Below are 27,546 nucleotides of genomic sequence, written 5' to 3'. Positions count from 1 at the left end.
AAGCAAAGGTTGGGTGAATAATGAAGTGATTCCTAAATTGAGAGTAGATTAAACGATTTCCATGGCTTCTTCTTCCAACTTGAGCGTTCTTTGTTTCCTTAACTCTCCTGAGATGATGACACTAGGTCTCTCTCATTTAGTCACTCGTGCATTCAATTAATCAACCAGCCAGTATTCTGCACCAACAAAGATGCCCGGCACTGTGGTAGATGCTGCATATTTTATAAAAACAAAGCAGTTCAAACCTCAAAATAGACCTTTAAGTAATTGCCAAAAGTCACAAAAAGCAAACATAGTTTTAGCTGATTGACATTTTTAAAATACAATTTTTTCATCACTTAAGGTGCTGTGAGATAGGCACCCTGTGACAAAAATCTCTGAAAGATTAGATTGAAATGATGTCACTTCAATTTTTTACCAGGAACGTTCAACTCTTCTTGCAATAAGTAGTGATTTTAAAATGTGTCTTTAGTTCTTCCCTCCTTCGAGAAGAATAACAAGCAGACTACTTCCTGTAAAAATGGCAAAGGGCTCTCAGTTGGAGCTAAGGGTCACTACCAACCTTCTTTAACACACAAGCAAAATCCCATGAGTCCACACTGAGAGGGGATATAGTGTGTAAGCTTGGAAGTGCTAGCGATGATCAGTAGGCTGCTTCAAACAAAGAGGGATGTGGAGTTGGGTGGGAGGTCCTCCCTAAAAGCAAATAGGGCAGAGACCGTTGAGATCATTTTTATCTCCCTAACTCATTCAGCTAAATTAATTCATTACCCAATTTACAATATTGGTCTTCCTTATTGTAGCCCAAACTGAAGTATGATTTTCCCATGAAGATGGATTCAGAATTATTTTATTGTTAGACTATGCAAAATGTTTTACTCTTCATCCATTTCAGAGAATATCTCCAGTTCCTTTTTTTCTTCCTTTTTTTTAAAAGATATTTGATTAACTTGCATGCTTATTAGGATGAAATTGCTTATCTTTCCTTTAGAGAGAATTTTTGACATGTGAACATTTAGCATATCTCTGTCCTCCAGTAGGATTTTTGGGGGAGAGAGACTAACATTCTATTGGATTTTCAATTCACAGCTCTACTGGAGATGGGGAAAGATAATTGCATTTGCAGTGGCACTGACACGGCTGTCCTTTTGTTCCTTTTGTTCTCCTGTTTAGAAATTAAATTTCCTTCAATTATGTCCATTTTTGGTGTTGATTTGCTGCCAAGCAGCACTTTCTTGTGACGTGTATGTTTGCTAAGACCCAGTTCCAGTCTCTGTCTTACGTCTTCCTAAATCCTAAAACACAAACTGCATTTTCACAAGTTACATTTCGGGGTCCCTTCATGTTTACAGGTCTTTTTAAGCATAAGCCTGCTTTTGAGGTGTATTGTTCTGGGCTGTAATTTCTCACCTTCATCCTGCCACTGTATCCAGCATGCGCAGTACACACACTCTGCACACCAACCCACACATTCCTTGTCTTCCTGTTTAGCTTTATTTTGGTCCTTGGCAGTTTTTACTTCCTGCCTTTAAACCCAAGCTGGAAGTTTAAATCCTAACCTGAAGCACTCTGAGAACTTCTATATATCTATAAAACCATCATCTTTTAAAAGCCACTACTTAATAAAAAAAAAGTATAGGCAAATAATAGAATATTATTGATTTAATTACTTCACTCCTCTTGCTTTTAGCCCCTACCGACCCTGGAATTTAAAAAAAAAAAGAAAAAGAAAAGAAAAGAAAAAGAAAACCACAGAATTTTAAAGTTAATTTGGATCAGGAAAGTAACCTAAAATACAGGCCCTGGTACGCTAAGATGGGAATTGCTAAAATGGCATGGTTGCTTCCTCATATGCACTTCACAGGCATGTTAGCTTTTTAGTTCACACTTATAGATCTAATGTTATACTCTGGAAGGATTAAAAACGTGTTCTTTAATGTCAGCTCTATTGTTTAATGCTTAGCTTTTGGTATCTGTTTAAAGTGAAATACAATGCCACAACCTATAAACGGCATCACAGTCTGCCTTGCTTGTGTTTACTAAGAGTTTACATTCACTATATGCCCCCTCTTTTATTTCTACTATAATGGTGCCACTAATCATTTGCCTAAGAGACGTTGTAATTTAATGAAGAGATATAATCCTGCAATACTGAATTTCATGTATTTCTTCATACATTTTTGGGCTGTCGCTACTTCATTGGTCTGCCTCTGTTCTCATTCAGGAAATAGTATCATTAATCTAACTCCAGCCTTCAGAAAAAAAGATTGGCCTTTAACACTCAGTTAGTTTTCAACATTGTAAAAAAAAAAAGTATTTTTACGTGTTATCTGTAAAATAAATTACTCCCATACCATCCTATAAAACCAGTATTGTAAGTTAGAAACAATCAAAACGTAAGGACCAGTCATGTACTCCCCAGTCAGCCCAAGAGCTAGAACATGACTAATGACTGTCATCTCCTGCTAGCTGCTGGGTCTTGTCCACTATGCAGCATGTGCCATTTGGAGGCCAAAAGGATTATTTTGGTTATAGTAATCTTGATTTCCTGCTGTGCTGAGTTGTTTTTGCCTATTCCTGACCCACAGAGTTTCACAGGACTCTTACTCATGATATTCTAGAAGCATTCTATAATATATAGGAAGGCCCGTTATTGACCCTAATAGCTAGACCTCTGAAAAGGAATAGTGTGCTTTTATCCACAGCTGTTGTAAATTTCTAGTGGTGCTGCTGGTCTTCTCTCTGCTTTTCTTGGATACATTTATCAACAAGAGATACAGAAAGGAATTCTTCCTTTGAGTTGACTTTGTCGTCCTTCCTGCTTTTCAATTCCGATAGAACTCTTCAGTATTCTGAGTATTGAACTCTTCTACAATTAAGGGATTTGGGATTCTTCATAAGAGTCTGTCTTACAGCTGGTCTTTCGTTTTAGGGGGAGTTTTATAAATTCCTGAAAAACCATAGGGAAGTGCTAATATTTGTTTAAAAATAGCATATCCTGAATTCTCTCTAGCTTTTGATGTCATGCAAATGGTTAGGCTCCGTGTATCACCCCTTGCCATTGTTTTCTGGATCTTTCCTTAGCCCAGTTTTCCATGACCTCTTTTTTTTTTTTTTTTTTTTTTCAATCTAGTTGCGGAGGGCGCAGCTCACTGGCCCATGTGGGAATAGAGCCAGCGACCTTGGTGTTATGAGCACTGCGCTCTAACCAACTGAGCCAATGGGCCATCCCTCCATGACCTCTTCCCTGAGCAAAGACACACATGGGAAAAAAGAAGGAAAAAACAAAACAAAAACCTAGCCACATTAAAAGGGAGCATCCTTCTGGTGTTCATTCTGGCTTAAATTATCACTTATAGCAAGGGGTCTGTTGCTTGCTGATTTGTTTTAAAAAGGTGGGAAGAGTGTTATGAACCACTTATCTTTGACAAGAAGAGAGAGCTACCTTAATCTCCAGACCACTTTAGATCCTAAGCTCCTTCAGGACACTGAAGGATACAGAATTCTCTTTGTAATATCTTTAATATCCTTCATATCTTTAGAATATAGAATCTCTTAAGCTGCTTTATTCTCCCATTGCACTTAACAGGGAATGAGGTGTCTGTCCTGCATACAGTCAGTATTCAAAATCACTTTGGAGTATTTTCCCCCTTTTGTGCTAAACTGGGCTAGTTTCCCAAGAATCTAGGGTGCTCAATAAATGTATTTACTTTTATTTTTCTATATATTTGTCTTTTCAGATCTCCTGTTCCCCATTGATATTTCCTTAGTCAAGAGAGAACATGACTTTTTGGACAGAGATGCCACTGAGGCTTTGTGCAGGTAAACAGAAATGTTTTAAGCATTTTCTTTTTCTTTTAAGAACACGGTGCTTATTGCCAAGATGCTTTTTGTTTGTTTTTGTTCTCTGTCAGGTTTTTTTATTAGAAAATGGGTATAGTGATTTAGTTCTTTATAAATTATAGGCCTTTTCATTAAAATAACTAAAGTCCTGTTGTTGAGTATCGCCATTAAAATAGCACTGCCCTGGGAGGTACTCAAATAGTACCGTTACACGCTCAATACCATATGATTGCTAAAACACCTCACTTCAGATGGTTCGGGATGTTGGAACAGGGTTTTTTAAAGGGCAATGTAATTGACTGCATAACCCCAATCAGGTATCCTAACAGAGCTGAAGCTACTGCTATAGTAAATGGGAATAACACATTCAAAGGAATAACTGGGGGCAGGCGGATTATGGCATATTAGAATCAGGAGGACCATGTCTTGAATTCCAGGAAAGCAACTCTGAACCTGTTCAGCTTTTCCAGGTACAAAATAGTAACAATAGGATTAAATAAGGCTGTGAAATAATTCAGCACAGCCTTTAACGTACAGTGGACAGGCAGTAACTGAGCATTGATGTGAAATGTGAATAAAACTTGTTCATTGTATCTTCAGGCTAGATTTTAATGAAGTGGACATAATAAAACATGTAGCAGACAATGATCGGACACTGATAATCCTTTCAAATTCTACGTGACATTTTATTCATTTCATGTTATTCATCCTTACTAATTTTTCTCAAAACCTATAAGCCATAAAATCTAGATTCTGGAAAATTATACACTGACAAAATTCACGTGCTGATTTGATTATAAAATCAAGAGAAGTTTTCTTTTCATTTCAGTATTTATTTTAACTTGGAAAAACGTCATTGAGATAGAGTGACTTTCTGTATTTATTCCCCCTTTGTAAGCAGAGAAAACAGTGGTAGCTCTATGAAAATACGATTTTTTGCCTTTCTTATGTAATGCAGTATTTTTGGAAGCAGGTAACTTAAGCAGTGGTTTTAGGGCAAGATAGGTAGGATATTTAGAATGGTGTATGGAACAGACTAGTTCTCGTGATTTAAGAAAGAAAAAATGCCCTATTAACCCCAGAAACCCTGTCACTTTGCAAATCCAATTAAATGACTGCTTAGACATGTCCAGGGTTTGTGCACATTTTCCAAAAAAACTTAGTTCCAAGTCCCGCACTGTAGTGTGTAATATCATAGCTATGTCCTCTGGAATGAAAAAAATGAAAAACTAGTGCGGTCCAGAAGGGAAGAAGTCAGCATCTGGAATATAAACTACTGCAGACATTTCTTAAATGTTTTAATGCTTAGCTGTGCGGCAGAACTAATTTATTTTCAATTCATCATTGGTGATAACACATAGAAATGAAGCCACTCATACTATGTATCCTAGGAAATATTTACGCATTGCGTCACATGATCCATTTCATATGTTACAAGCCACTGAGTGAGTGGGCCTCCTGAACAGCAGCAACAGCTTAGGAATTCCTAGGTCATAAAAATATCACTGCAGCATTGCAGACCAAGGGACATGATTCAATTCTTAATACTTGGGTTTTTTGTGTGTGTTTTTTTTCAAAATATCAATTTGAAATTGAGTTTCCCTGCTCTGAGGGGAAGGGCCTCCTCTGTACTTCGTGATTTCCACTGGTTCTCCGCACCATTCAACAGGCTACCACCCTTCAAAGGGAAAGATCTGCACTCCCAGATCTTTTGTGAAAAGCCTAAAAACAACGATCTGTGTTTGGACTCGGCAGCGAATTATTCTGATGATACTTCAGTTTTCTCTTATGCGTACAATAATATCTCACAGGTTGCGTGTGAGAATTAAATGCAGTAACGAATGTCAAAGTGCTTTAGATCTGACGCCCAGATTTGAGTATGTCTGAGAAAGGCCTGAGGTTGGGTTTTCTTTTAAAAAATAATAATAATAATCCTCAGAATTCACGCTAACAGTCATCAACTCGTTTGTAATGGAAAACCCAAGGGCTCTTGTCCACATGTTCACATAAATAGACTTTTCACAGAAAATAACTCCTTTTGAGAGGCCTAAACAAATGTTCCAGAAAAATAGGTGGTAGCCATCTGCAGTGTAGTGAAAGCATCTTCCTTTGAAATGCACTGCAGGTTCTGAGCTGTCAGCAGAGTAGTTGGAGGTACTTGTTTTACTGATTGTCTGATACTCATCTCACGTGCTGCTAGCCTCTTCCACATACTTTCTCATCCCGTGGAATTCAGGGACCAGCAAACCATGAAGCTATAATGTGGTCTGAAATATTTTGAGCAGTTGATTTTAAATATAGATGGTAGTATCATTACAGAAACTCAGTTGAAGTTTTGCTTTAATAAAATAATTAAAATTTTAATTTCATATTTTTACTTTAAATAAAACTTTTTTAAAATTTACTTTAAATAAAGTAATTCTTACATGGTTTTCCTTTGCTGTCATTACCTCCCATCCAATACACAGACACACACACAGATGTTACAAGTGCTCCTATGTACACTCTAGTGTTCTGCATGAAGATTTATTATAAATATCTGTATACTTATAATATTTGCAGATCTTAGAGCTCCTTTGGTCAAAAATCTGGTAGGAGCTGATCTCTTAAAATAGTCTATTTAGGGCAGACGACTTGTAGACTTAATGTTTTCTTGAGAATGATGATGATACTCTCTTAAAGTACGGTAACGACTGAAAGTTATAATTATGGATCTACTCAGTTTTTTGCATTTTGATTGCTAGTGGACATTCTTACACTCACACTGGGTAAGGGGTTTATGTATTCGTTTCCTTGGAGAGATTGGCTTTTGTCCCAGTCTTGCAAGCTTTGCTGTATAATCCAGTCCCGATGATAAAGCCAAGTCCATTTTGTATTACACTGGAGGAGTGATTTGTTTGTCTTGAAGCATATGCAGACAATAATGCAAACTGACCTACTATTAGAATAGCTGTTGTGAAACGTTTTGTCTATCACCTCTGAAAAATATTCCATGTTGCTATTTTCCTTTGGACTTACACTAATTGTTTATACACACACCAAAAAATTACATAAGTAAGGTGATAATCGTATAATGATAAATAGATATCCATACTATCATCTTCAGTCTGCACTTTCTTATAAAACAACCCTTGAAGGGCCTAAGCTACATAAAGCAGCCTGCCATATAGTAGATTTTAACTTAGTTACTAGTTCTGTTCTATTAAAAGGCAAGCAAGTCATTTTTTTTCTAAATACACTATTTTATTTTATTTTATTTTTTTAAGGAGGGTGCAGTTCGCAGTGGCTCATGTGGGGATCGAACCGGCAACCTTGGTGCTATTGGCACCACTCTCTAACCAACTGAGCTAACCGGCAGCCCCCAAGCAAGTCATTGTTTTAAGCAGCTGCACTAATTCTAAGAAAAATACCTTTAAGAATTGGCACAATTTTTATTTGTCAGGTCTTGAGAAATTGTTTCTTTTTCTTTTCTCACATTTCTCTTGTATTTTTCCCTGTTTTCATTCTGAAGAGAGGCGCAGATGCCCACCTGCTATGCTTTTATCGGGTGCTTGCAGCTCCAGGCAGCAAAGCTCTTGAACCTTTGATGACCCACCCTTGAGCTCCCTCCCCCTTCAGAGCAAGGTGCAAGTTAAGGCAGCAGATAAGACTGACACATTCCTATGCAGCAGAGAGCCCTGTGGGCCCTCGGGGGTGGAACAACCGCTGCTTCTGGACAGACGGTGTATGACACCAGTGTTCTGCTGCTCATTTGAGGAACCGTAATCAGGGTATTACCTGTTCCCATATATTATCATGATTAACCTTTATATTAGAAAAGAATGAAGAAGGTACTTTTTGAGTGACAGTCACCATGTGTAGTAGTCATGTGGCCTTGGACAAGAGCTGTGTCCTCTTAAGCCCCCATTTCCTCATCTATAAACTGTAGCTTAATAGTAATCCCTGTACCTTAGGGTTGTTGCGAGGTCCCAAATGAAATAATATGTATGAAGCACAGGCATGGTACCTGACCCGGAGTGAGCCCCCGGCTTGTCTAGCTGGAACTGTTATTTCATGTCAGTAGTGTCTGTCTCTAAGTAGGTAAGGTCCCGTCAGCAACATGCTTTGGAGGTCCTAGGGGACAAATGAATCCCACAGAAACCCCAGGGAATAACTTCAGGGCTTCAAAATTGAAAGGCGATTAGCTGGGTACTACAAACAGAAAGAGATAATGTTGACCTTTATAACACTGGCCTCCTGGGTCTTTTTTGTTTAACTCAAATCTAGAGTTTGTGAAGTAAGCCCCTCCCACACTCCCATAGGCTGCCATGCCTAGTAAACTTGGTTATAAACACCACTCAACCATTAAAGCCCAAATGAAGTCAAGTGGGTATTGGGTTACAAGTTTGATTAATGAAACCCAGACCTAAGACTAACTGTAACCATTCCAGATTCTTTAATCTTGAAAACATTTGAGAACGAAAACACTGTGGGTATAAGTCATTTAAGTAATGGATGCCCCTTAGAAAGGAACCTTATATCCGCTGACTATTTCTTAGTTATTCGTTGTCTTTCTCTCCCCATCAACAGCGCGTTTTCCTGAGCATAGGTGCCGTGGGTTATCTTTGTTTATTCTATAAACAGGCTACCACATAATCTAGGAAATCAAAGACAGTCTTATCAGCAGGCAAAAATACTTTCTATCTTCCTGCATGTCAAAATTGTTAGACAGTTGCAAGGACAGGATTAGAAACATAAAGCCTCATTGAAGAGGTCTCATGGTCAGATTGAATTTGTGTGAATTAAGAAAATGAAGGAATTGTAATACAATTGTAGGAAAAACTGAAAGACCAATGATGCAAGACCATAGATATGTTAAAGGTTCATTTGAGGAAGATTAAGTGATGACCATCTGGAAAATGTTAGAAAGAATCAGGGCTTGACAGGCTGTCATTCACACTTGCATATCATTTATTCCTGCATATGTAAAGGGTTTCTTTCTTCAGCTATTTCATTATTTCCCAGTGAGGGTTGTTTTTTTTCTTTAAGTATTTCATTTTCAATGAAACTAAGTTATTTCTCTAATATTAAATTAATATTACTACTGTTTGGCAAAGGGGGAAAAAAAAGTATTCAAAGTTACAGTATGACTCCTGTTCCAAAGAAGAATCTGATCCAAGACTTTGATCCTTGAAGCTTCAATATACAACATTTTTTAGTAATCATTTGCACTATTTCTGTGACTCTACCCAACATTATTCTGTACTGTACAGGAAGTTGTGAAAAGAACAGGGTATTAAAAGGGCCTCAAATTTCCTTTCTGTATAAGAACTCACTAAAAATTTTTTAAGAAGTCACCAAATTTTTAAACAGGCAGCCTAAGATTATTATTTGTTGGAGGTCACTAAAAACGGTTTTATTTTTATATGTGAACCTTGACTTGAGAGAGAACACAGTGTTTATTTTACCAATGACTGCTTGGTTCCTGTCACTGTTACTATTTCTACGAAAGGAGCCATCACTGGTTTTTATTTCTTGGCACTGGGTAGAGCTACCTAATGGCTCAAGCTAGGGATATTGAGAGTTGTGTGTTTCACAAAAAATAGGAGGCACCTGACAGTACCATACATAGAGTGTGCCATTTTACTGTGTAATAGTAAATTGAAATAAAAAATCTTAAGAAATGTAAAGGTATTTTAAAACTTACATTTTTAAAAGATTCTAATACTCTTAGAAAATGTAGATATTAATGGATTTCAAGAAACTAATTAAACATGTCAACTGTTTGGGGGAAAATATTTATCCACCCATCAATGATGTCCTATCTTTGCTAATGTGTTTTCTTTGTAGGCGTCTAAATACTTTAAACAAATGTGCGGTGATGAAACTGGAAATTAGTCCTCATCGGAAGAAAGTAAGTATATAAAATGTGTAATAACATAAGATGAAATAGGGTAGAGTAGAAATTGCATTATGTGTTTTCTAACAGGTTTTGGTTTTCAAACTCTTATTTCCTTGTTCCCTAATTTATACATTTTTATTGTTATAAATCAGTCAAGTTTAACAGACTGTATAGCCTTATGTAGTTGAAACCAATAGGTACAGCCAGCCAATAAATTGTTTTTCCTACTGTTTTTTTAAATTGAAATATAAATGACATATAACACTGTATGAATTTCAGATGTACATGTAATGATTCAATATTTGTATACATTGTGAAATGATCACCGCAATGAGTCTAGTTAATATCCATCGCCACAGAGTTGCATTTTTTTCCTTATGATGAGAACTTTAAGATCTATTCTCTTAGCAACTTTGAAACATGCAATACAGTTTTATTAACTATGGTTACCATGCTATACATTACTTCCCCAGGACTTATTTATTTTATAACTGGAAGTTTATACCCCCTTCACCCATTTTGCACATCCCCTCAATCTCCCACCTCTGGCAACCGCTAGCCTCTTCTGTAGCTGTGAGTTTTCCTATTGTTTTTGATCCGAACAAATCATCTATTTTCACCTTATTAACTCAATGCCAACTCCACATTCAAGGCATGGGGCTTAAGGCATCCCAGTGGATTTTGCTTTGCTCCCTACAGAAAGTACAGCTAAAGTTCCCAGTTATAACAGTATGTTTCAAAGCTGCAGAGATTCAAGTGAAGGCTGGCTTTTGGGACAGTGAGGAATAATAAGAGTTTTGGAGGACAGAAAGAAATTGGGAGAGAAAGGAGGGCAGGAAAATCCCACACATTCTATTCAAATGGTGACACATAGCTGAATCGGATGGTATTTTCTTCTATGTATGAAATATGAAGACCTTTTATGAGATGTTAGGAGATGAGGTGGGTGTAGTACTGGGAGTGAGTGTCACAAATTAGAGTAAACAGGAATAAGTCTGGTCAGAGAACATAATTCTGACTGTTCAGAGCACAAATTTTAATTAGCCCAGAGTCCCTGGCCTGCATCAGGTTGCCTTCCTGGGGGAGTTAAACCTTTTAAACAAATGAACTCGAACCTTAACACCCACTGAGCTGTGGAGAAGAGCATACAAGTCAGCGTTTAACGCTCTCAACTCACTGTCCTGTGAAATTTGGGCCATATGATAGTTTCCACACCAGTGGGAAAGACATGCATCATACTGAATCATGCCTTTTGATACTTCACCTGAAAGGCTCAGATGCAATGGCTTATGTTACATAGTACAACCCTGAATCCTGCCCATAAATCAAGCATAATCAGCAAAGATGTTACTTAGTGTTTGTAAATGTTACGTGCTGTCAGGACTGGGTATTTGTGAAGCCTTGTTAAATTGCCTGGAGCGCGTCTGAGGTTGAAACTTCACAGGACACTATGGCATTAGCAGTAGACCCAGTGTCTGGGTGGAGGAGGGAACGAGAAAGAACAGGTAAGAGGATAAAAAGTATTGGACTGAAGAGATGTGATGGCTTTACTACCTCGCTTGGTGTCTCCGTTAGTCTGTTGGGAAACCTTATGAACTTTTAGGGTGGCTAGAGACTTTAGTTACCACCCATCTTAGTGTTGGAAAACTACCTTTTTAATTGCAAAAGGAAATATAAACACACACTGTCAACAGACAGCAAAATTGGAGGCAGAGCAGAGGGAGACCTACCCATTGCTGACTCCAGTTCAAAATATTTTGCATGCCTGGAATTTTCACAGATCTCAGAGGTTTCCTCTGTGAGCAATTAAAGAACAGCCTATAGATCCCAGAGTTTCCATAAAATAACTTATTTAGCTTGAAACACTTGATCAGGCTTTTTCCTGTAACATTCTTTACATACATCGCTGTTATTTAAAAAAAATAATAAAATAAAGATATAAGGGGGAATTGCCCCTGCTGGTGTATTACGAGCAGTCTCCTAGCCCCCTGGGCCCGTATGTCCTACTCCCTGCCTGCTGTTTGCCAGTCCCAGGGATGAATGGCTTTATTCTCTTTGCAGAGTGAGGATTCAGACGAGGATGAGCCTTGTGCAATAAGTGGCAAGTGGACTTTCCAGAGGGACAGCAAGAGGTGGTCCCGACTTGAAGAGTTTGATGTCTTTTCTCCAAAGCAGGACCCAGTCCCTGGGTCCCCAGAGGACCCCCATCTGAAGAACGCCCCAAGCCACGAAAGCATGCTGACAGACCTCAGTGAGCGTCAGGAGGTGGCCTCTGTCCGCAGCCTGAGCAGTGCCAGCAGCCTCCCCACCCATGTGCCCCTTGATGGAGACGCTGCGACACCCAGGACTAACTCCGTCATTAGCGTCTGCTCCTCCTCCGGCAACTTTGTCGGCAATGATGACTCTTTCTGCAGCCTGCCCTCTCCCAAGGAACTGTCCAGCTTCAGTTTTAGCATGAAAGGCCACGAGAAAAACACCAAGTCCAAGACCCGAAGTCTGCTGAAACGCATGGAGAGCCTAAAGCTGAAGGGCTCCCACCACAGCAAGCACAAGGCGCCTTCCAAGTTGGGGCTGATCATCAGCGGGCCCATTCTGCAGGAGGGGATGGACGAGGAGAAGCTAAAGCAGCTGAACTGCGTGGAGATCTCCGCACTCAACGGCAACCACATTAACGTCCCCATGGTACGAAAGAGGAGCGTTTCCAACTCCACGCAGACCAGCAGTAGCAGCAGCCAGTCTGAAACCAGCAGCGCCGTCAGCACCCCCAGCCCTGTCACCAGGACCCGGAGCCTCAGTGCCTGCAACAAGCGGGTGGGCATGTACCTAGAGGGCTTCGATCCCTTCAATCAGTCGACATTCAACAACGTTGTGGAGCAGAACTTCAGAAACCGCGAGAGCTACCCAGAGGACACGGTGTTCTACATCCCAGAAGACCACAAGCCTGGCACTTTCCCCAAGGCCCTTTCCAATGGCAGTTTCTCTCCCTCAGGGAACAACAGCTCTGTGAACTGGAGGACTGGGAGCTTCCACGGCCCCGGCCACATCAGCCTGCGGAGGGAAAACAGCAACGACAGCCCCAAGGAGCTTAAGAGACGCAACTCCTCCAGCTCCATGAGCAGCCGCCTGAGTATCTATGACAACGTGCCCGGCTCCATCCTCTATTCCAGCTCAGGAGACCTGGCCGACCTAGAGAACGAGGACATATTCCCCGAGCTGGATGACATTCTCTACCACGTGAATGGGATGCAGAAGATAGTCAACCAGTGGTCAGAGAAGTTTTCAGATGAGGGAGACTCAGACTCAGCCCTGGACTCGGTCTCTCCATGCCCATCCTCTCCCAAACAGATACACCTGGATGTGGACCACGACCGAGCCACACCCAGTGACCTAGACAGCACAGGCAACTCACTGAATGAACCTGAAGAGCCCTCCGACATCCCTGAGAGGAGAGATTCTGGGGTTGGGGCCTCGCTGACAAGGTCCAATAGGTAAGAGCTTTTGTTCCCGCTCCAGTTCGGGGGGGAGGGGTGGTGTCAGAAAAGGACGGCTTCCAGGTGTTGTGGAGGGGAAATGGGATTCAGTCTGGCATTGGTAGCCATGTAAGTGCCTAAGAAAGACCGGGAAACCGTAACATCCAAAAAGAATGGATATTGTTTAATGGGTACGGACGATCAGTTGGAGAAGAGAAAGTAAAGTTCCTGTGGATGGATGATGGGAATGGTTGTACAACATGGTGCATGTACTTGATGCCCTGAACTGTACACTTCAAAATGGTTAAGATGGTAAATTTTATGTTCTTTTTTGTTTTACTGGGGGAGGGGATGTAAAAAGAACGTAATGGAAGCTGAGTCCTCTCAGTTCCTCAGATCAGATGCCAGCGAGCAGCCCAGTGCAAATTTTGTGACTACCAGTGAAGAAGCCCCGGGCTCACTGACGTCCTCTTCTCTTCTCTCGCAGGCACAGACTGAGATGGCACAGTTTCCAGAGCTCTCATCGGCCGAGCTTAAACTCTGTGTCGCTGCAGATTAACTGCCAGTCTGTGGCCCAGATGAACCTGCTGCAGAAATACTCACTCCTGAAGCTAACCGCCCTGCTGGAGAAATACACACCTTCGAATAAGCATGGTTTCAGCTGGTAAGGCTTTAAACTGCTCCGTAAACTATAACTGAAAATGTTTTTGGTAAGACTTTAAACTGCTCCATAAACTATCACTGAAAATGTTTTTGGTCAGCTGCTCAGGCTGTCTCAACACTGAGTAGATGACAGTTCTGTCCTTTTTAATACAAGTCTTTAGTCTGTCATCCTCATGCAGTCAGTCTCTGCCTTCTTGAGGCCACGTTTGATGCTGCTTAAGCCAGTTTAGCTTTAGGGAATTACCATCGGGGTCGGTTGATTGAGTTTGCAGCTCTCTGTGTGACAAATTGCCGGTTGAGAGGGCAAGAATGCGTTACTCTTCCATTGAGTTGTACAGGCGCTTCCTTCCCGGTGGTAGGAATAGCCCACCATAGGTAAATGTATGTACAGTGTCAGATCATATTTTGTAAAGAAGGAAGGGAGAGAGGGAAAGAAGGAGGAAGAAAGCTTTTTAGATCGTATAATGTAATGAGACCAACTTTGAAATACAGTAATTGATATACAGTAATTGGCTTTATAACCCTATTGTATGTTTTTAGAAGTCATTTTTGATGTGACCATTTATAGCATCACTCAAAAATCTACCTGTGCTAAAGATTTTAGGTAATGTTTTCTCCAACAAAAACTCTTAAACGGTGATTAATAAATTTAAGGAATTCACTGTTGTAAGCTATTATAACTAAAGTATACATGAAGATAAAATTTATTGGATGAACTGCCCATAATTAGAAAATATGGCCCTTGCTGTGTACAACTGGTGGGCCAGATAGGTCATGGGTATGATCTAATACGTGCATATCTTTATTTTTCTACTATCAGTGCAAAGCAGAGAAATACCTCTAGATTGACATCCTGGCACATTTTGCAGTGTCAGCTGGGTATCCTGAAGTCTTTTCAGTACTCTGAGTGTTTATTATCCAATTGCACAAGCAGAGTTACTGGAGAGTCAGTGGAGCAGCGTAACTGTTCTTTCTCTCTCCGGCTCCGCCTCTCCTCAGGACTCGTAGTGAGTTTAACTTCAGCATCAAAGCACCTCCTGTTCAAAGGCTGTTATTATGTGAGCCTTGCTAAATACAGAAGTTGTTTGTTCTGAATGACAGAAATAAGTATTGACCGGTTTATCCCCACATGCTTCAGATTCTCGGTGGAGATCGTAATGTGTTCTTTGCACATTCCACTGCTGGGCTTTTCTCCCCCGACAAAGCAAGTATTATGCATGCTTATAGCCGTGATACCATATACTTAACTGTATGGAAATACAAATTTGGCTCTACATTTTAGTTTCACCTTTCCTAGAGCTATAAACAGTACCATGTCGAGGCTGTTGGTAAGGACTCAGAAGTCAAATCGGTCTGTCTCCTGCCGTGTTCCTCTGCGTGGAGAGTCATATTTTCCCGGCTAGCTATTTAAAAACTGCATGTTTTACATTCTCATTTCTGAGTTGCCCACCCCCTTCCCACAAAACCCTCAAGAATCTGAAAGTCTACAGTACTTCTTGAGTTCTGGTCAGTTTTTCCAGGGAGTCAAAACCAAGTATAAAAGCCTCACATTGTGGGATCCACAGAGTAGGGAGAAATTCTACACAAAGTTTTTTTCCTGTTTGGCCTGGCCCTTTCTTGTCCCCTTCAGAGAGGTCGTTTGTAGAGCTGAAATTTCTGCTTGACAGCGTTAAATGCGTGACATTGGTTTCCTGCTGTTGCATATACTGCTGGGGCTGGACCTGGTTTTAAGACTCCAGGGAGCCTGAGCTAAGCTTACAAAACCCTCATTGTTCTTTTCCATCTTCCTTTAGACACCTAAAGATGTTATATTCTTCAGGGTCATCAGCTAGAGAATTTATTTGACTTCGGATCATTAGCTTGGCCCCTACTGTTTAGCTCTGGAGTCGGTTGTTCTGTTGGACCAGCATCACGTATTTGCCGCTTTCTCATCCAGCATTACCTGATCCTTTTTACCCTGCATACTCTGGATCTCATCACGAGCTTAGAAATGATTCTAGTCTGTTTGCAGGACAAAAGGGAACTTGTTTTTCAAACTCTGTCACGAAGCACCTCATTAAGGTCTTGCGTGTTGTTTTCTTCTGTTCCTTCCTGTGCCACCATTTTGTAAGAAAGCCCATCAGCTCCCTTAAGAGTATAGACCCAGTTCTCAGAGTGAACAGCAGAAGGAAAATCTACAACTGAAGAAGTGTGACTGGGCCTCACAGCCCCAACTCTTAGACGATCTAGAACAGCACTGTCCAATGGAACTGCCTGAGATGGTAGAAATGTTCTAAATTTGTACCATCCAATATGGTAGCTACCAGCTACAAATGGCTAGTGAGTGCTTGAACTGTGGCTCGTACAGCTGAGGAACTGATTTTGTCATTTTCTTTTAATGTAAATAGCCACCTTAGGAGCACAGATCTAGGGCCCACAGGTGCAGAGATGGACAAGAGTAGACAGACAAGTAAACCTCACCCCCCCGCCCCCAATGTTCTTTACACAGGGCTGTGCCCAAGTTCATGAAAAGGATCAAGGTTCCAGACTACAAGGACCGGAATGTGTTCGGGGTCCCTCTGACCGTCAACGTGCAGCGCACAGGACAGCCCCTGCCCCAGAGCATTCAGCAGGCCATGCGCTACCTCCGCAACCATTGTCTGGATCAGGTGAGAGCCACTGCCTGCACGTCCCACTTAATCGTGGGAGCTCAGAGGCATGCTTCCTTTTCTAGTTCTGTAGGGACCGTGTTGCTTTCATCTTGACACTTAACGTTTCTCTTCCAACAGGTTGGACTCTTCAGAAAATCAGGTGTTAAATCCCGGATTCAGGCTCTGCGCCAGATGAATGAAAGTGCCATAGATTGTGTCAACTATGAGGGCCAGTCTGCTTATGATGTGGCAGACATGTTGAAGCAGTATTTTCGAGATCTTCCTGAGCCGCTAATGACGAACAAACTCTCAGAAACCTTCCTCCAGATCTACCAGTGTGAGTGTTCTTTGATCTTAACACTATCTGGCGGTGGGGAAAAGTAGGACCAACTGAAATCTGCAGCTTCCTTTGATGTCATTCTTTTGCACCCACGTGTGACCTCTTGGAAACACATGTCATCAATTTCTTCCTTGCCTCCTTGTTTGTGGGACAGGTTTCTGTATACCTGTGGAATAATGCAAAAATAAATATCCCTGATCATCGTTCTCTAATTACTGAACCAATTGTACAATTTTAACGTGTGATGCTGGAGCTCATTCTTGGATTTGTTTCTAGCACAGGGTTATCTAGGAAGCTTAAAAGAGCAGGTATCAAGCTCTTTCTCTGCCTTGTCTGTAGAAATTTCAGTTGCTTCACATCTCACCAGCAGAGCCTGTTGTGTTTAAAATTTCACAGGTGTCTGTGTGTTTTATCTTGCTGTAAAATGAATAAATAATCTTTTTCTGTTATTCATCTCAGCTTCTGCCAGAAATACTTGGGAAAACAATACCCATGCCCTTCTCACTTTTAAGTAAAGCTTAAAGCAAACAGTTGTCTAAATTAATGATCAAGATCAGGATTATAGCTTTTACAGCCTTGTGTTTTTCTTGGCTCGGTGTGGCATTACAGCAATGTAATTTGAAAGCAGCTTCTCTTAGTGCTCAAATTGTCTTTAGCTGGCGCATTGGACTTTATTTTATGAGAAATGGAGCTGGTCTGGATTATTTCATTATTTGTTTCATCCTTTCAGATTTTATGAAAACACAGGTCACATTTTCCCCACCAAGGTATTTGTTATGTATTGTAACCATGGAGCTGTTTAATCAGTTTGTCCTATGGCGCTGCATTGGAGTGACTTGATTTTTCCACCACATGCCTTTTACAAGAAAGATTTGCCTGGTAAAGGAGACCTGAAGGTTGTGTTTAGCATTTTCTACATGTGTATTCGTTTATGGGTCTAGTTCTCAAGCATGTATTTTTATAATAGCCTCTCAGTAGGCTTTCTAAAACTTAAAGACATTACTCGTTAAATATGTCTGCTGTTTAAATTGACTAACTATTAGAGCCGCTTCCTTTTCCCATTTCAGGAATGAGCAGATCACTTAAAATTATGAAAGTCCCCAGAGATAACTGAATATTTTGTAGTCAAGACTAAGAAATCTCAGTTCTTATCCTCTCATACATATCTTAGATAAGGTTTTTCATTGAAACTAAGCAAAAGTATAAGTGTATAATGTTTTCGTTGAGAATGGTAAATTAGGGATTTCTAAAAAGTACTTAGAAAAGAAAAAAGTATTCTGTAAACTAAAAGAACAGGCCTCATCTGGAGTTGAACTCTGAGATGGATTTAGGAGTCTGTTGGCATTGTGGGTGTTTAAAATATTTTAACTCCTCCACAGGCAGGAAATACTTGAGGGTAGTGACGCTGGTGGCAACCCTAATTTCTTCCATATTAACCTTGAGTACACTTTCTGCAAGTGCTTGTTCAGGACGGGGCTGAGGTCTTTGATGCTGATGTGTTTGCTTTGGGACGTTTCCTTGCAATGTACATGGAAAATCACTGAATTGATGGGGAAAATGCTGGTGTTGTGCAGATGTGCCCAAGGACCAGCGCCTCCAGGCAATCAAGGCCGCCATTATGCTCCTGCCTGATGAGAACCGGGAGGTTCTACAGACGCTCCTTTATTTCTTAAGCGATGTCACAGCAGCTGTGAAAGAAAACCAGATGACTCCCACCAACCTGGCCGTGTGTTTAGCGCCTTCCCTTTTCCACCTCAACACCCTGAAGAGAGAGAATTCTTCTCCAAGGTACCGCTCAGAGGACATGTGCTTGCCCACCCTTTCCTTCTAGGGTTGTCGCCGTGTTCTTGTTGGATTCATACCTGAATCAAGCCAAAAGGAGTTGGACCTCCTTCCTTTCTTCACAGCCCACACACCTCTCCTGCCCTCCTCCTTTCTTTCTGCTCAGCTCTCAGAGTGTGACTTCCTGGGCAATCTAGTTACCACCAGGTTTGGGGAGAGAGGTCAGGATTTGTGCTTCTCTATAGGAGATGTTTGCCCGACACTCCCCAGTTGCCGTCTGTAGCTTTGTCACCGTACTTTCTGCCAGCAAAGAATCCTGCAGATTTACCGACCTGAACAACGGGACGGGGGGATAAGAGTCCTGCTGCCTTGGCTTCTTCATGGCCAGTAAAGCCAAGCTCCTGGCCTGTGCTGATAGTTGAAAGGAAGTAGCCGGGTCTAAAAGAACTAAGGATAAGGTTGAGCCTCAAAGTGAGGACCTGGTTTAAACCAGTTGTTTGCAAAGTTTCTCCTGAGATGTATACCAGATAGAAGTGGCTGTAGGAGAAGTCAGAGAACCTGGAAAAGCACAAAGGCTGATACTTGTTCGGCACTGATTCTGTCCCGGGCACAGGACTGCACCCTTGACATTCCTTAAATTCTCATTTAATCCTCATAACAAGCATAGGAGGTGAAGATACTGTCGGTATCTATTTTACAATAGAGGAAAGTGAGACTGTAGGGGATGTCAGTTAAATAGGGAACTGTCCTTGTCTGACAGAAGAAATGGTAGAGCTAATTGGAGCTGCTGACTTACACGAATATTTCACGTAAAGACCTCCTAGTGGAGTGTGTGTAAAAGGAGGTTCTAACTGGCCTTAACCCCACATGCCAATCCATCCAGCTGATCCTGTTCCTTCAGCTCTAAAGGAACTTGACAAATTTTTCTGAGCTAGAAGCATGGGACCTAGTTGTGCTAGTCAAAGTTACCATTGCTTCTGAAAGCCGTGCAGAGATTAAATACCCTTTTAACTCATCCTAATCATTGAATGGGGCATTCCCACTTGAATGGGATAGAGATCAGAGATGAGCAGAAGAGAGAGATCAGATAAGATTAAGGCAACACCTTTAGGAAACCATAGATTTTCCCTTCACCTTTGGGGGGGGGGGGTCCTGTTTATTTAAACTGGGAAGAATAGTGACACTATTTACCCCAATGTCCAGTGCCTCCCACCCACACCCCCCTCTTAGCTGCCTTCCTTCCTCCCTACCACACAAACATAGACCGTACAAGCTGCCCTACTTAAATAGGAACCTATTTCATGTGACAACTTTAAATAGCCAAGATTTCATTAAAAACAGTCTCTTTCATGTTTTTGTGTTTTGTTGATAAAGCTGAGAAATTCTAGTGGCCAAAGCAAAGCTCTCTTGAACCCTTTAATGACAGATAGGCTCCAGTGAAATGTTTTTTTCCTCTCCTGTGGGTTTCCTCGACTAATTCATTGATTTGAAAATATATAAATATTTTAATCTTTCCCCCTCTTTATTTCTTCTACCTAGGGTAATGCAAAGAAAACAAAGTTTGGGCAAACCCGATCAGAAAGATTTGAATGAAAACCTCGCTGCCACTCAAGGGCTGGCCCATATGATTGCTGAGTGCAAGAAGCTTTTCCAGGTAAAGAGTTGGGAAATTTTGTTATTTACTAAGGATAATGTGAATAGAGATGAAATCTTAGTTGTAATGCTTGTTCATATCTTACCTCAGCTGGAGATTATACACATAGCCTGAGAATGTCTTATTTATATATATTATAATGTTTAAGTTCATTAGATTTAGTATGTTTAACTAAATTGCCTGCCTCCATACCCCCTTACTTAAAAAAGCGAAAGCAACAAATTATCTGAAATAAGTTCTGTGTCTGAGAAATGTGCTTTCATCAATGTAAGCGCTTTTTAGTCACTCACCCTCATACTGTACCTTTCCAAAGAAGAATACCTTACACCATCATCTTTGTAGAAACCTTTATGAAGATGGTTTGTATCCTCGCGATACCATGTGAGGTGGGCAGGGACACCCCTCCATCTGTGGCATTTCCATTATGGGTGTTGAGAATGAGCACAGGCAGACTAAATAACCTCTTTTTGGTCCCTCTCATCCCTCACAGGTGCCTGAGGAAATGAGCCGATGTCGGAATTCCTATACTGAACAAGAGCTAAAACCTCTCACTCTAGAAGCATTAGGACGCCTTTGTAATGACGAGTCAGCTGACTATCAACACTTCCTCCAGGACTGCATGGACAGCCTGTTTAAAGAGGTCAAGGAGAAGTTTAAAGGCTGGGTCAGCTACTCTACATCTGAGCAGGCTGAGCTGTCCTACAAGAAGGTAAGTCATCTCCCTGTTGTCAGCCAGTTGAATTCCAGTGGTCAGGACTTGGGTTCATCAGAGACGAGACCCCTTTGCCAGTACAGCTCTCTGTGGAGATCTGTCACCTATTCCCTTCCTTGCAGAGCTGGGCAGCCAGGTTATTTGATTCAGAGTAGAAACCAGCCTAGTGAGAAATACTCACCTAACACTTGTCAGAGGAATCAAACTATCTAATGCAATCCTTTGGTTCTATAGAATCACACGCAAGTTCCCTAGAATGTTTCCCTAGTGACATTGGGCTATAGGGCATTTTATGACATGCTTAGATTTTTCCATAATTTGGTCAGAATCCCCTTCACTCTCCTGTGTTCTGAGTCACTCTACTCTTGACCCTTTAATGAGCAGGAAGCACTTGGGGGGGAAATTACCTTGTTAGGCCTGAAAGCCCCTTGAAGGCAGGTGTATGTTATAAGGCTTAGTAGGATATGAGGTATTTGTTGCTACTGTCTCAGAAACAATGAGAGCAATCTGGATGGCCATGCAGGCTTTGGGGTTCAAATACATCATCTGACTTTATTGCACTGACCCTCATATGGGTCCCAGGAAAACAGAAGGAACAACTTTGTCCTGAAGTGCCACCAGCGGTTCTGTTCACTTTCTGACCCGCCCTTCACTATCCTCGGGGATGACAACCTATTAAAGTCATAGATAATTACTAGCCTCTAACCATATGACCATGTCCCCAGCCAGAAATTTGTCTTCAAAGTGTAGGTGTGTGTGAATTGTCTTAACACTGGAGAACATGTGCTTTTTTCAGGTGAGTGAAGGACCCCCTCTAAGGCTTTGGAGGGCAACCATCGAAGTCCCTGCTGTGCCTGAGGAAATCTTAAAGCGCCTACTTAAGGAGCAGCACCTGTGGGATGTGGACCTGTTGGATTCAAAAGTAATTGAAATCCTGGACAGTCAAACTGAAATTTACCAATATGTCCAAAACAGCATGGCACCCCATCCGGCTCGGGACTATGTTGTTTTGAGGTGAGAGCTTCCAAACTGATTATTGTGGCATGGATGAACTTGTATGTCACTGAATGTCATAAGATGGTAAAATTGTTTAAAATAGAACATATGCCTCCACAAGAGTGCTGAACCCTTCCAAATATGGGAAACATATCTGTGTTTATTCCAACAGTGTGTGTGTGTGTGTGTGTGTGTATCCCTGTAAATGGTTGGAACTCTTTTGGAATTGAGCTCAGAAAGAGAGGGGCTTTCAGTTGAATGTTCTTATTGGTAGCAGATTCTTGCCCCTTTTAGGTTAAATTTTCTCATTAGAAATAGCTAGCGAATGCATAAGCCAGGAAATAACCTTTGGGTTCCAAGAGAGCTGTGGTTACAGCTGATTTACATCTAATTCATAATTCTCTGGAGACATTATTGGAAAAGGAATTCCAAAAATCTTTGAGGAAGTGTCACATCGTTAGTCCAGAACTTTTCCAACAGAGCAACATTCATTTGGATGTTCATGTTCTAATATATTTGTAAAATATAAAAATGGTTTTCTGTCACACTTCAAATTGGTTTTCTTTCAAAGAACTGACTGTGTGAGCATATCCACCCACTGTAGAGGTGGCTCTATACAGAGTTACTCATTCAGGAGTCCTGCACAAGGGTTCAGAGAGTGCCATCTCCCCAAGGCGGGGTCCCACAGCACAGCCACTGATCCCACCCTTCAGCTGTCTCCTCTAAGGGTGAGACCCCATTTTAAACTTGGCTTCCAGGAAATTCCATTTTTTCCCTCCGGTTTTGTCTCTACAGGACATGGAGGACAAATTTACCCAAGGGGGCATGTGCCCTCTTACTTACCTCTGTGGATCACGACCGGGCCCCTGTGGTGGGGGTGAGGGTCAACGTGCTCCTGTCCAGGTATCTGATCGAGCCCTGCGGGTCAGGGAAATCCAAACTCACCTACATGTGCAGAGCTGACTTAAGGTATGTTCTGATTCTGATTTTTTGACATGGTCAAGGTCATGGAGAACATTAAGCCTTTTTGTCTGATGCAAAAAATGGCTTAAATGAATAATACATCATTGTATCTTGGTTACTCTATGAAGAGTGGTGCTTACCAAGTAACACCTTCATGTTTCTGGGTCTTTTGACTACCACGTCCTAATTGTGATCCTTTAGAAAATGTGCTACTAATGCAATGTGGATGTCGTGGGTCTGCCATGAATTTAAAGCCACAAGATAAAGCTGTGGTACATATACACAATGGAATACTACTCAGCTGTGAGAAAAGATGAAATAGTGCCATTTGCAACATGGATGGATCTTGAGATTATCATGCTAAGAGAAATAAGTCAGATGGAAAAAGTTGAGAACCATATGACTTCGAAGTATTCATGTGAAATATAAAACTGAAAGCAACAAATGAACAAGACAAAAAATTTCATAGACACAGACATGAGTTGAGTGGTTACCAAAGGGAAAGAGGGGAGAGGGAAAGATCCAAAAGGGTAAGGGGGATCAACTATATGGCCACAGAATGAGATTTGACTCTGGATGGTGAACACACAATACAATATACAGATGATGTATCATAGAATTGTACACTTGAAACCTATATAATTTTATTAACCAATGTCATCCCAATAAATTTAATTTTAAAAAACCACAAGAAATGAGAGTTTGAACTAGCAAGCAGATGTTTCTCACTTTATATTCAAAGATGTTTGAATAATGTGACATGCCCTTTTAGTAATAATCAGGCCTACACTCTGTGCCACGGATCAATGTGCATTCATCTGAGAAAGTTTGTGAAATGTAGCAATGCAGACAAAAAAAAAAAGTGAACCTCTGAAAACTTTCCAAAGTGGCCCTCACGTTAAATTAAATTCTCATTTGAAATCTTTCCATCTCAGTACTTCTCCAAGTATCTAAATGCTCTGTTTTTGTTGTACATGCCAAAGCTTTCCCTGAAAAGTTTCTCTCCGTGTCTGTACTCAATATGTTGTTCCTTGAGAAACTTCCATTTCCAAGTGTGTAATGGAGGTGCCGGAAGACAATAAGAGTAAGCTTTAGTTACACATTGTGCTGATCAAGAAATGGAAATGTGTTCAAAATTTCCTTCAGCTTAGTTCAGGGCTTGTCAACTTGAAGAATTCACCTGCTTTTCCTTTCTCTTGTAGGGGCCACATGCCAGAGTGGTACACGAAATCTTTCGGACATTTGTGTGCAGCTGAAGTTGTAAAGATCCGAGACTCTTTCTGTAATCAGAACATTGAAACCAAAGACACCAAATCTAGGTGATCACTGAAGCAGAGCACCGTGTCCACCATCTGGGCATTTGTTTCTAGAACCCTGGCCAGTCCGTGCAAGAACGGGTTCTGCATCTAATCCTGAAACAAAACTACAAGTCGGAGTGTAGGAATTGACTGTAGCAATTTGATACATTTTTAAAGCTGCTTCCTGTTTGTTTAAGGTCTATGGTATAGGCCTTGACTGGAATATATAAGACTGAACAAAAAAAAAAAAAAAGGAAAGAAAGAAAGAAATGTATTCTTATGCAAATTGCTTCTGAGAAGCAAAACTCTATAAATACATTACGGAAGATAATGAAGATACTTCATTCTCTTGTGCTATTGGTGTGCGTGTACCTATGTCATTTTATTTGCAGCGTGTTGAGGGACTGGCGTATCCACTGGAATAGTTGGTACTCTTTGACATGATTTCTCACTGAGATGAGCAAAGAAAGGTTTGCACAGAGAAGTGTGTGTATGTGTGTTTGTTGCTGGCTGAATGGCATAGATGTAAGAGTTGGGATGCAGTGTCTGGCACACTGAGATGCCTCCAAGAAAGATATTGATACATCAGGTTCAGTTTAACCTGGAATATCTGACTACCCGTGCCTCCAACCAGAAAGGGAACCCATTTATTTGGGGGTGGTTGAACAACCCATCCGTGTCCATTTGTTTTCCCTGAGTTTTAAAACAGATTCATCCATCAACCTCTTCTTTACTTTAAAAGCAATTGTAGTAAATTTACTCTATCCCATTTCAAACACAGTGTTTATCTCTCGACCTGATTGCACATAATGATGTCGTTTTGAACCAGGATAGGCTAATTAAGGGATGAAAACTCCCCCATACTACCATGTTTCCCTGAAAATAAGACCTAAGCGGAAAATAAGCCCTCGCTTGATTTTCCAGGATGACATCCCCTGAACATAAGCTCTACTGCGTCTTTTGGAGCAAGAATTAATATAAGACCCGGTCTTATTTTTGGGGAAACAACAGTAGCTCCAAAACACAGTTTTGTTTTTGTTTTTGTCTAAAATCAGTTGAGATGTAAAAACTGAACACTCCACCATTTACTTGTGAATCAAGCATCAAAACATTTTACCTGTCTGAATTCTTTGCATTTTCACATTTATAACAGAAACTCGTTAAGCACACTATGTATGGGAGCACAGCAAACTATGTAAGTCCCAAGGAAATCCCTGTAGATTTAACCCAATCACAAAAGTCCTTTGTTGTTTTTGACAGCATTTCTGAAAGCTGAACATGTTTATTAATTAGATTTGCTCTTAACAGCAAATAGGTTTTCTGATTTTAATGACTTTTTTTGGTTTGTTTTTCCTACCTTTTCTTTTTCTGTTCCTTTATAATGATTCCCTTGGAATGTATTTTAGTGACAATGACAAGTAGTTATCATAGTAAAAAAAAAAACAGAACCCCAGCACAGTTTTTTGGAAGGGTGGTCTTTTTACAGGTTTTACTGGAATGGTAAAGATTGACTCGAGACAGTATTAGTGAATTTATTTAGTGCTGATCAAAGTGAATAATGTATGAATGAGCGTTGTTAAGAAGGATTTTTATTTTGTTTTAACAATTTAGTTACCATTATCAGTGTTATTTCAAAGGTTCTTTGAAGAATTTGGGGTGGGGGACAGATTAGAGTGTTAAAATTTGAGTATTTTGGATATCAGTGTTCCTCGTGAAGATATACTTGTATATTCAATTTTCAGATTTGTAAGATTGTATGTTGTATATACCATTCTATTAAGATACATGTACACATGTCCACTGTGCTTTCAAACATAGATTAAGCATGATAAAGATTATTATTTAAAATATACTTGTATTTATACCTCAGATATTCTTTTGGGTTTTGTACCTCAAGTCTTTTCTTTTCCTAATGTAAATACACTTTACATGAATACAGTCTAAGTGAAAAAAGAAAAATGAAAGAAGAGGTTTATAACTTGCTCTATACCTGTACAGAATATAATCGATAAGTGCACTATTAAATGTTTAAGGGAAAAGTCTGGCCTGCTCTCTTTTGTATTGCATCTCACTCCCACCCTGAAAACCACAGATTGCAAGGCATCGCATTCTAACATCAACTAACGTGACAACATAGAGTTGCTGAAGGGAAAATCAGACTGCCAATCATTCCAAGGCCAACCTGCAGCTGAGCCACTCACTAACAAACAGGAAACCCTGGTGAAGGTTCGGGAAGCATGGAGATGCTCTGCAAACAAAGGTCGTTAGGAAACTGTGCTGAGAATAAGCAACAGCCGCAAAAAGATGCTCATAAGCAAAGCCAAGGTCACCGATTCGTTCCACAAAAGGTCTCTCTCCCACTGTTTGGCTTTCTTGTTGAAAGGATTCCTTACATATTTGACAAGAGGAGAATTCAAAGGATGTGAACATTTGCAAGAACTCTGCTTAAGTCACCTAAGTGATACTGCCACAACTTACTAATTGTGACTAACGGCCTAGATTGTAAGCTCTTTGAGGGCAGGGCTCTTCTCCTGCATGTCTTTATAACCTCCTACAGCAGCTTCCAGTGTTTTGTACTTGTAGGCACCTAATAAATTTATTATTTGTTAAATGGGATTGGTTGAATTAGCTTCTGTTACTTGAAAAAGAAGAGAGGCCAGGATGCCCTCTGTCTTGAGCCCTCACTTAAGCTCATCATTGCCCATGTTGAGACTGAGAGACTGGAAGTTGTTAAACCACATGGAATCTTAAAAGTTTAAACTGGCAAAGATGGACAGATACCCTATATAGGTGCTATAGATACTGATGCTCAAGAGTTGTTTGTGATAGAATTTTAACAAATCTCATTTCTCCGATGCAATGTGACATTGATCTTAGAAGAAGTTTGATTTTTATTTTTTATTTTTTTGACACATATTCACTCTGAGTTTAGAGAAGGGGAAAAACCCAATTTCATTATAATTTTTAAAAGGACACACCCAGACCAGACCAAAGGTTTTTTTTAATTGGCCTCTGCCTCCAGACCTGGTTTCCTCAGAGCTGTATAAAATCACAATGTCTTAGGCCTGAAGTACCTAATACTTTAGTTTGAACGATTCTGAAGCCATGAGTTACTAATAGCCTTCATGAGCTTACCAGCCTGTAGGAGATGTTCTCAGGGCACCCAGGTAGATTTGCAGGGTTTTTCTCACACCACCAATTTACTTATTCAAATCATTTAGTCAGTTCTTCAACTCCTACTGTTCGTTTAGCTCACATGTGCTTAGTGCTGAAGATACAGCTGTGAGCAGGACTGACAGCACCCTGCCTTCACA

The 27,546-nt window shown here is 40.6% G+C and overlaps 1 protein-coding gene across 5 annotated transcripts in view; it reads left to right on the top strand.

The window, feature by feature from the left end:
- The window catches only part of DLC1 (DLC1 Rho GTPase activating protein), a 392,372-nt gene extending 365,524 nt beyond the window's left edge, over positions 1 to 26,848 (top strand). For all 5 annotated transcript variants that reach the window (XM_074329717.1, XM_074329716.1, XM_074329718.1 and 2 more), the window contains 12 exons: positions 3,741 to 3,822; positions 9,673 to 9,736; positions 11,786 to 13,212; positions 13,682 to 13,858; positions 16,346 to 16,505; positions 16,626 to 16,824; positions 18,402 to 18,615; positions 20,149 to 20,263; positions 20,754 to 20,972; positions 21,772 to 21,989; positions 22,767 to 22,940; positions 24,137 to 26,848. In XM_074329717.1, coding sequence (XP_074185818.1) covers positions 3,741 to 3,822; positions 9,673 to 9,736; positions 11,786 to 13,212; positions 13,682 to 13,858; positions 16,346 to 16,505; positions 16,626 to 16,824; positions 18,402 to 18,615; positions 20,149 to 20,263; positions 20,754 to 20,972; positions 21,772 to 21,989; positions 22,767 to 22,940; positions 24,137 to 24,257 — 3,170 coding nt within the window. In that variant the 3' untranslated portion in view covers positions 24,258 to 26,848. The remainder of the gene's footprint in view (positions 1 to 3,740; positions 3,823 to 9,672; positions 9,737 to 11,785; positions 13,213 to 13,681; positions 13,859 to 16,345; positions 16,506 to 16,625; positions 16,825 to 18,401; positions 18,616 to 20,148; positions 20,264 to 20,753; positions 20,973 to 21,771; positions 21,990 to 22,766; positions 22,941 to 24,136) is intronic.
- The last annotated feature ends 698 nt before the right edge of the window (positions 26,849 to 27,546 follow it).

Source organism: Rhinolophus sinicus, linkage group LG04 (genome assembly GCF_036562045.2).
Source record: "Rhinolophus sinicus isolate RSC01 linkage group LG04, ASM3656204v1, whole genome shotgun sequence".
Taxonomy (NCBI): domain Eukaryota; kingdom Metazoa; phylum Chordata; class Mammalia; order Chiroptera; family Rhinolophidae; genus Rhinolophus; species Rhinolophus sinicus.
The sequence above is the reverse complement of the archived record's forward strand: the minus strand, read 5'-3'. Positions and strand labels throughout refer to the sequence as shown.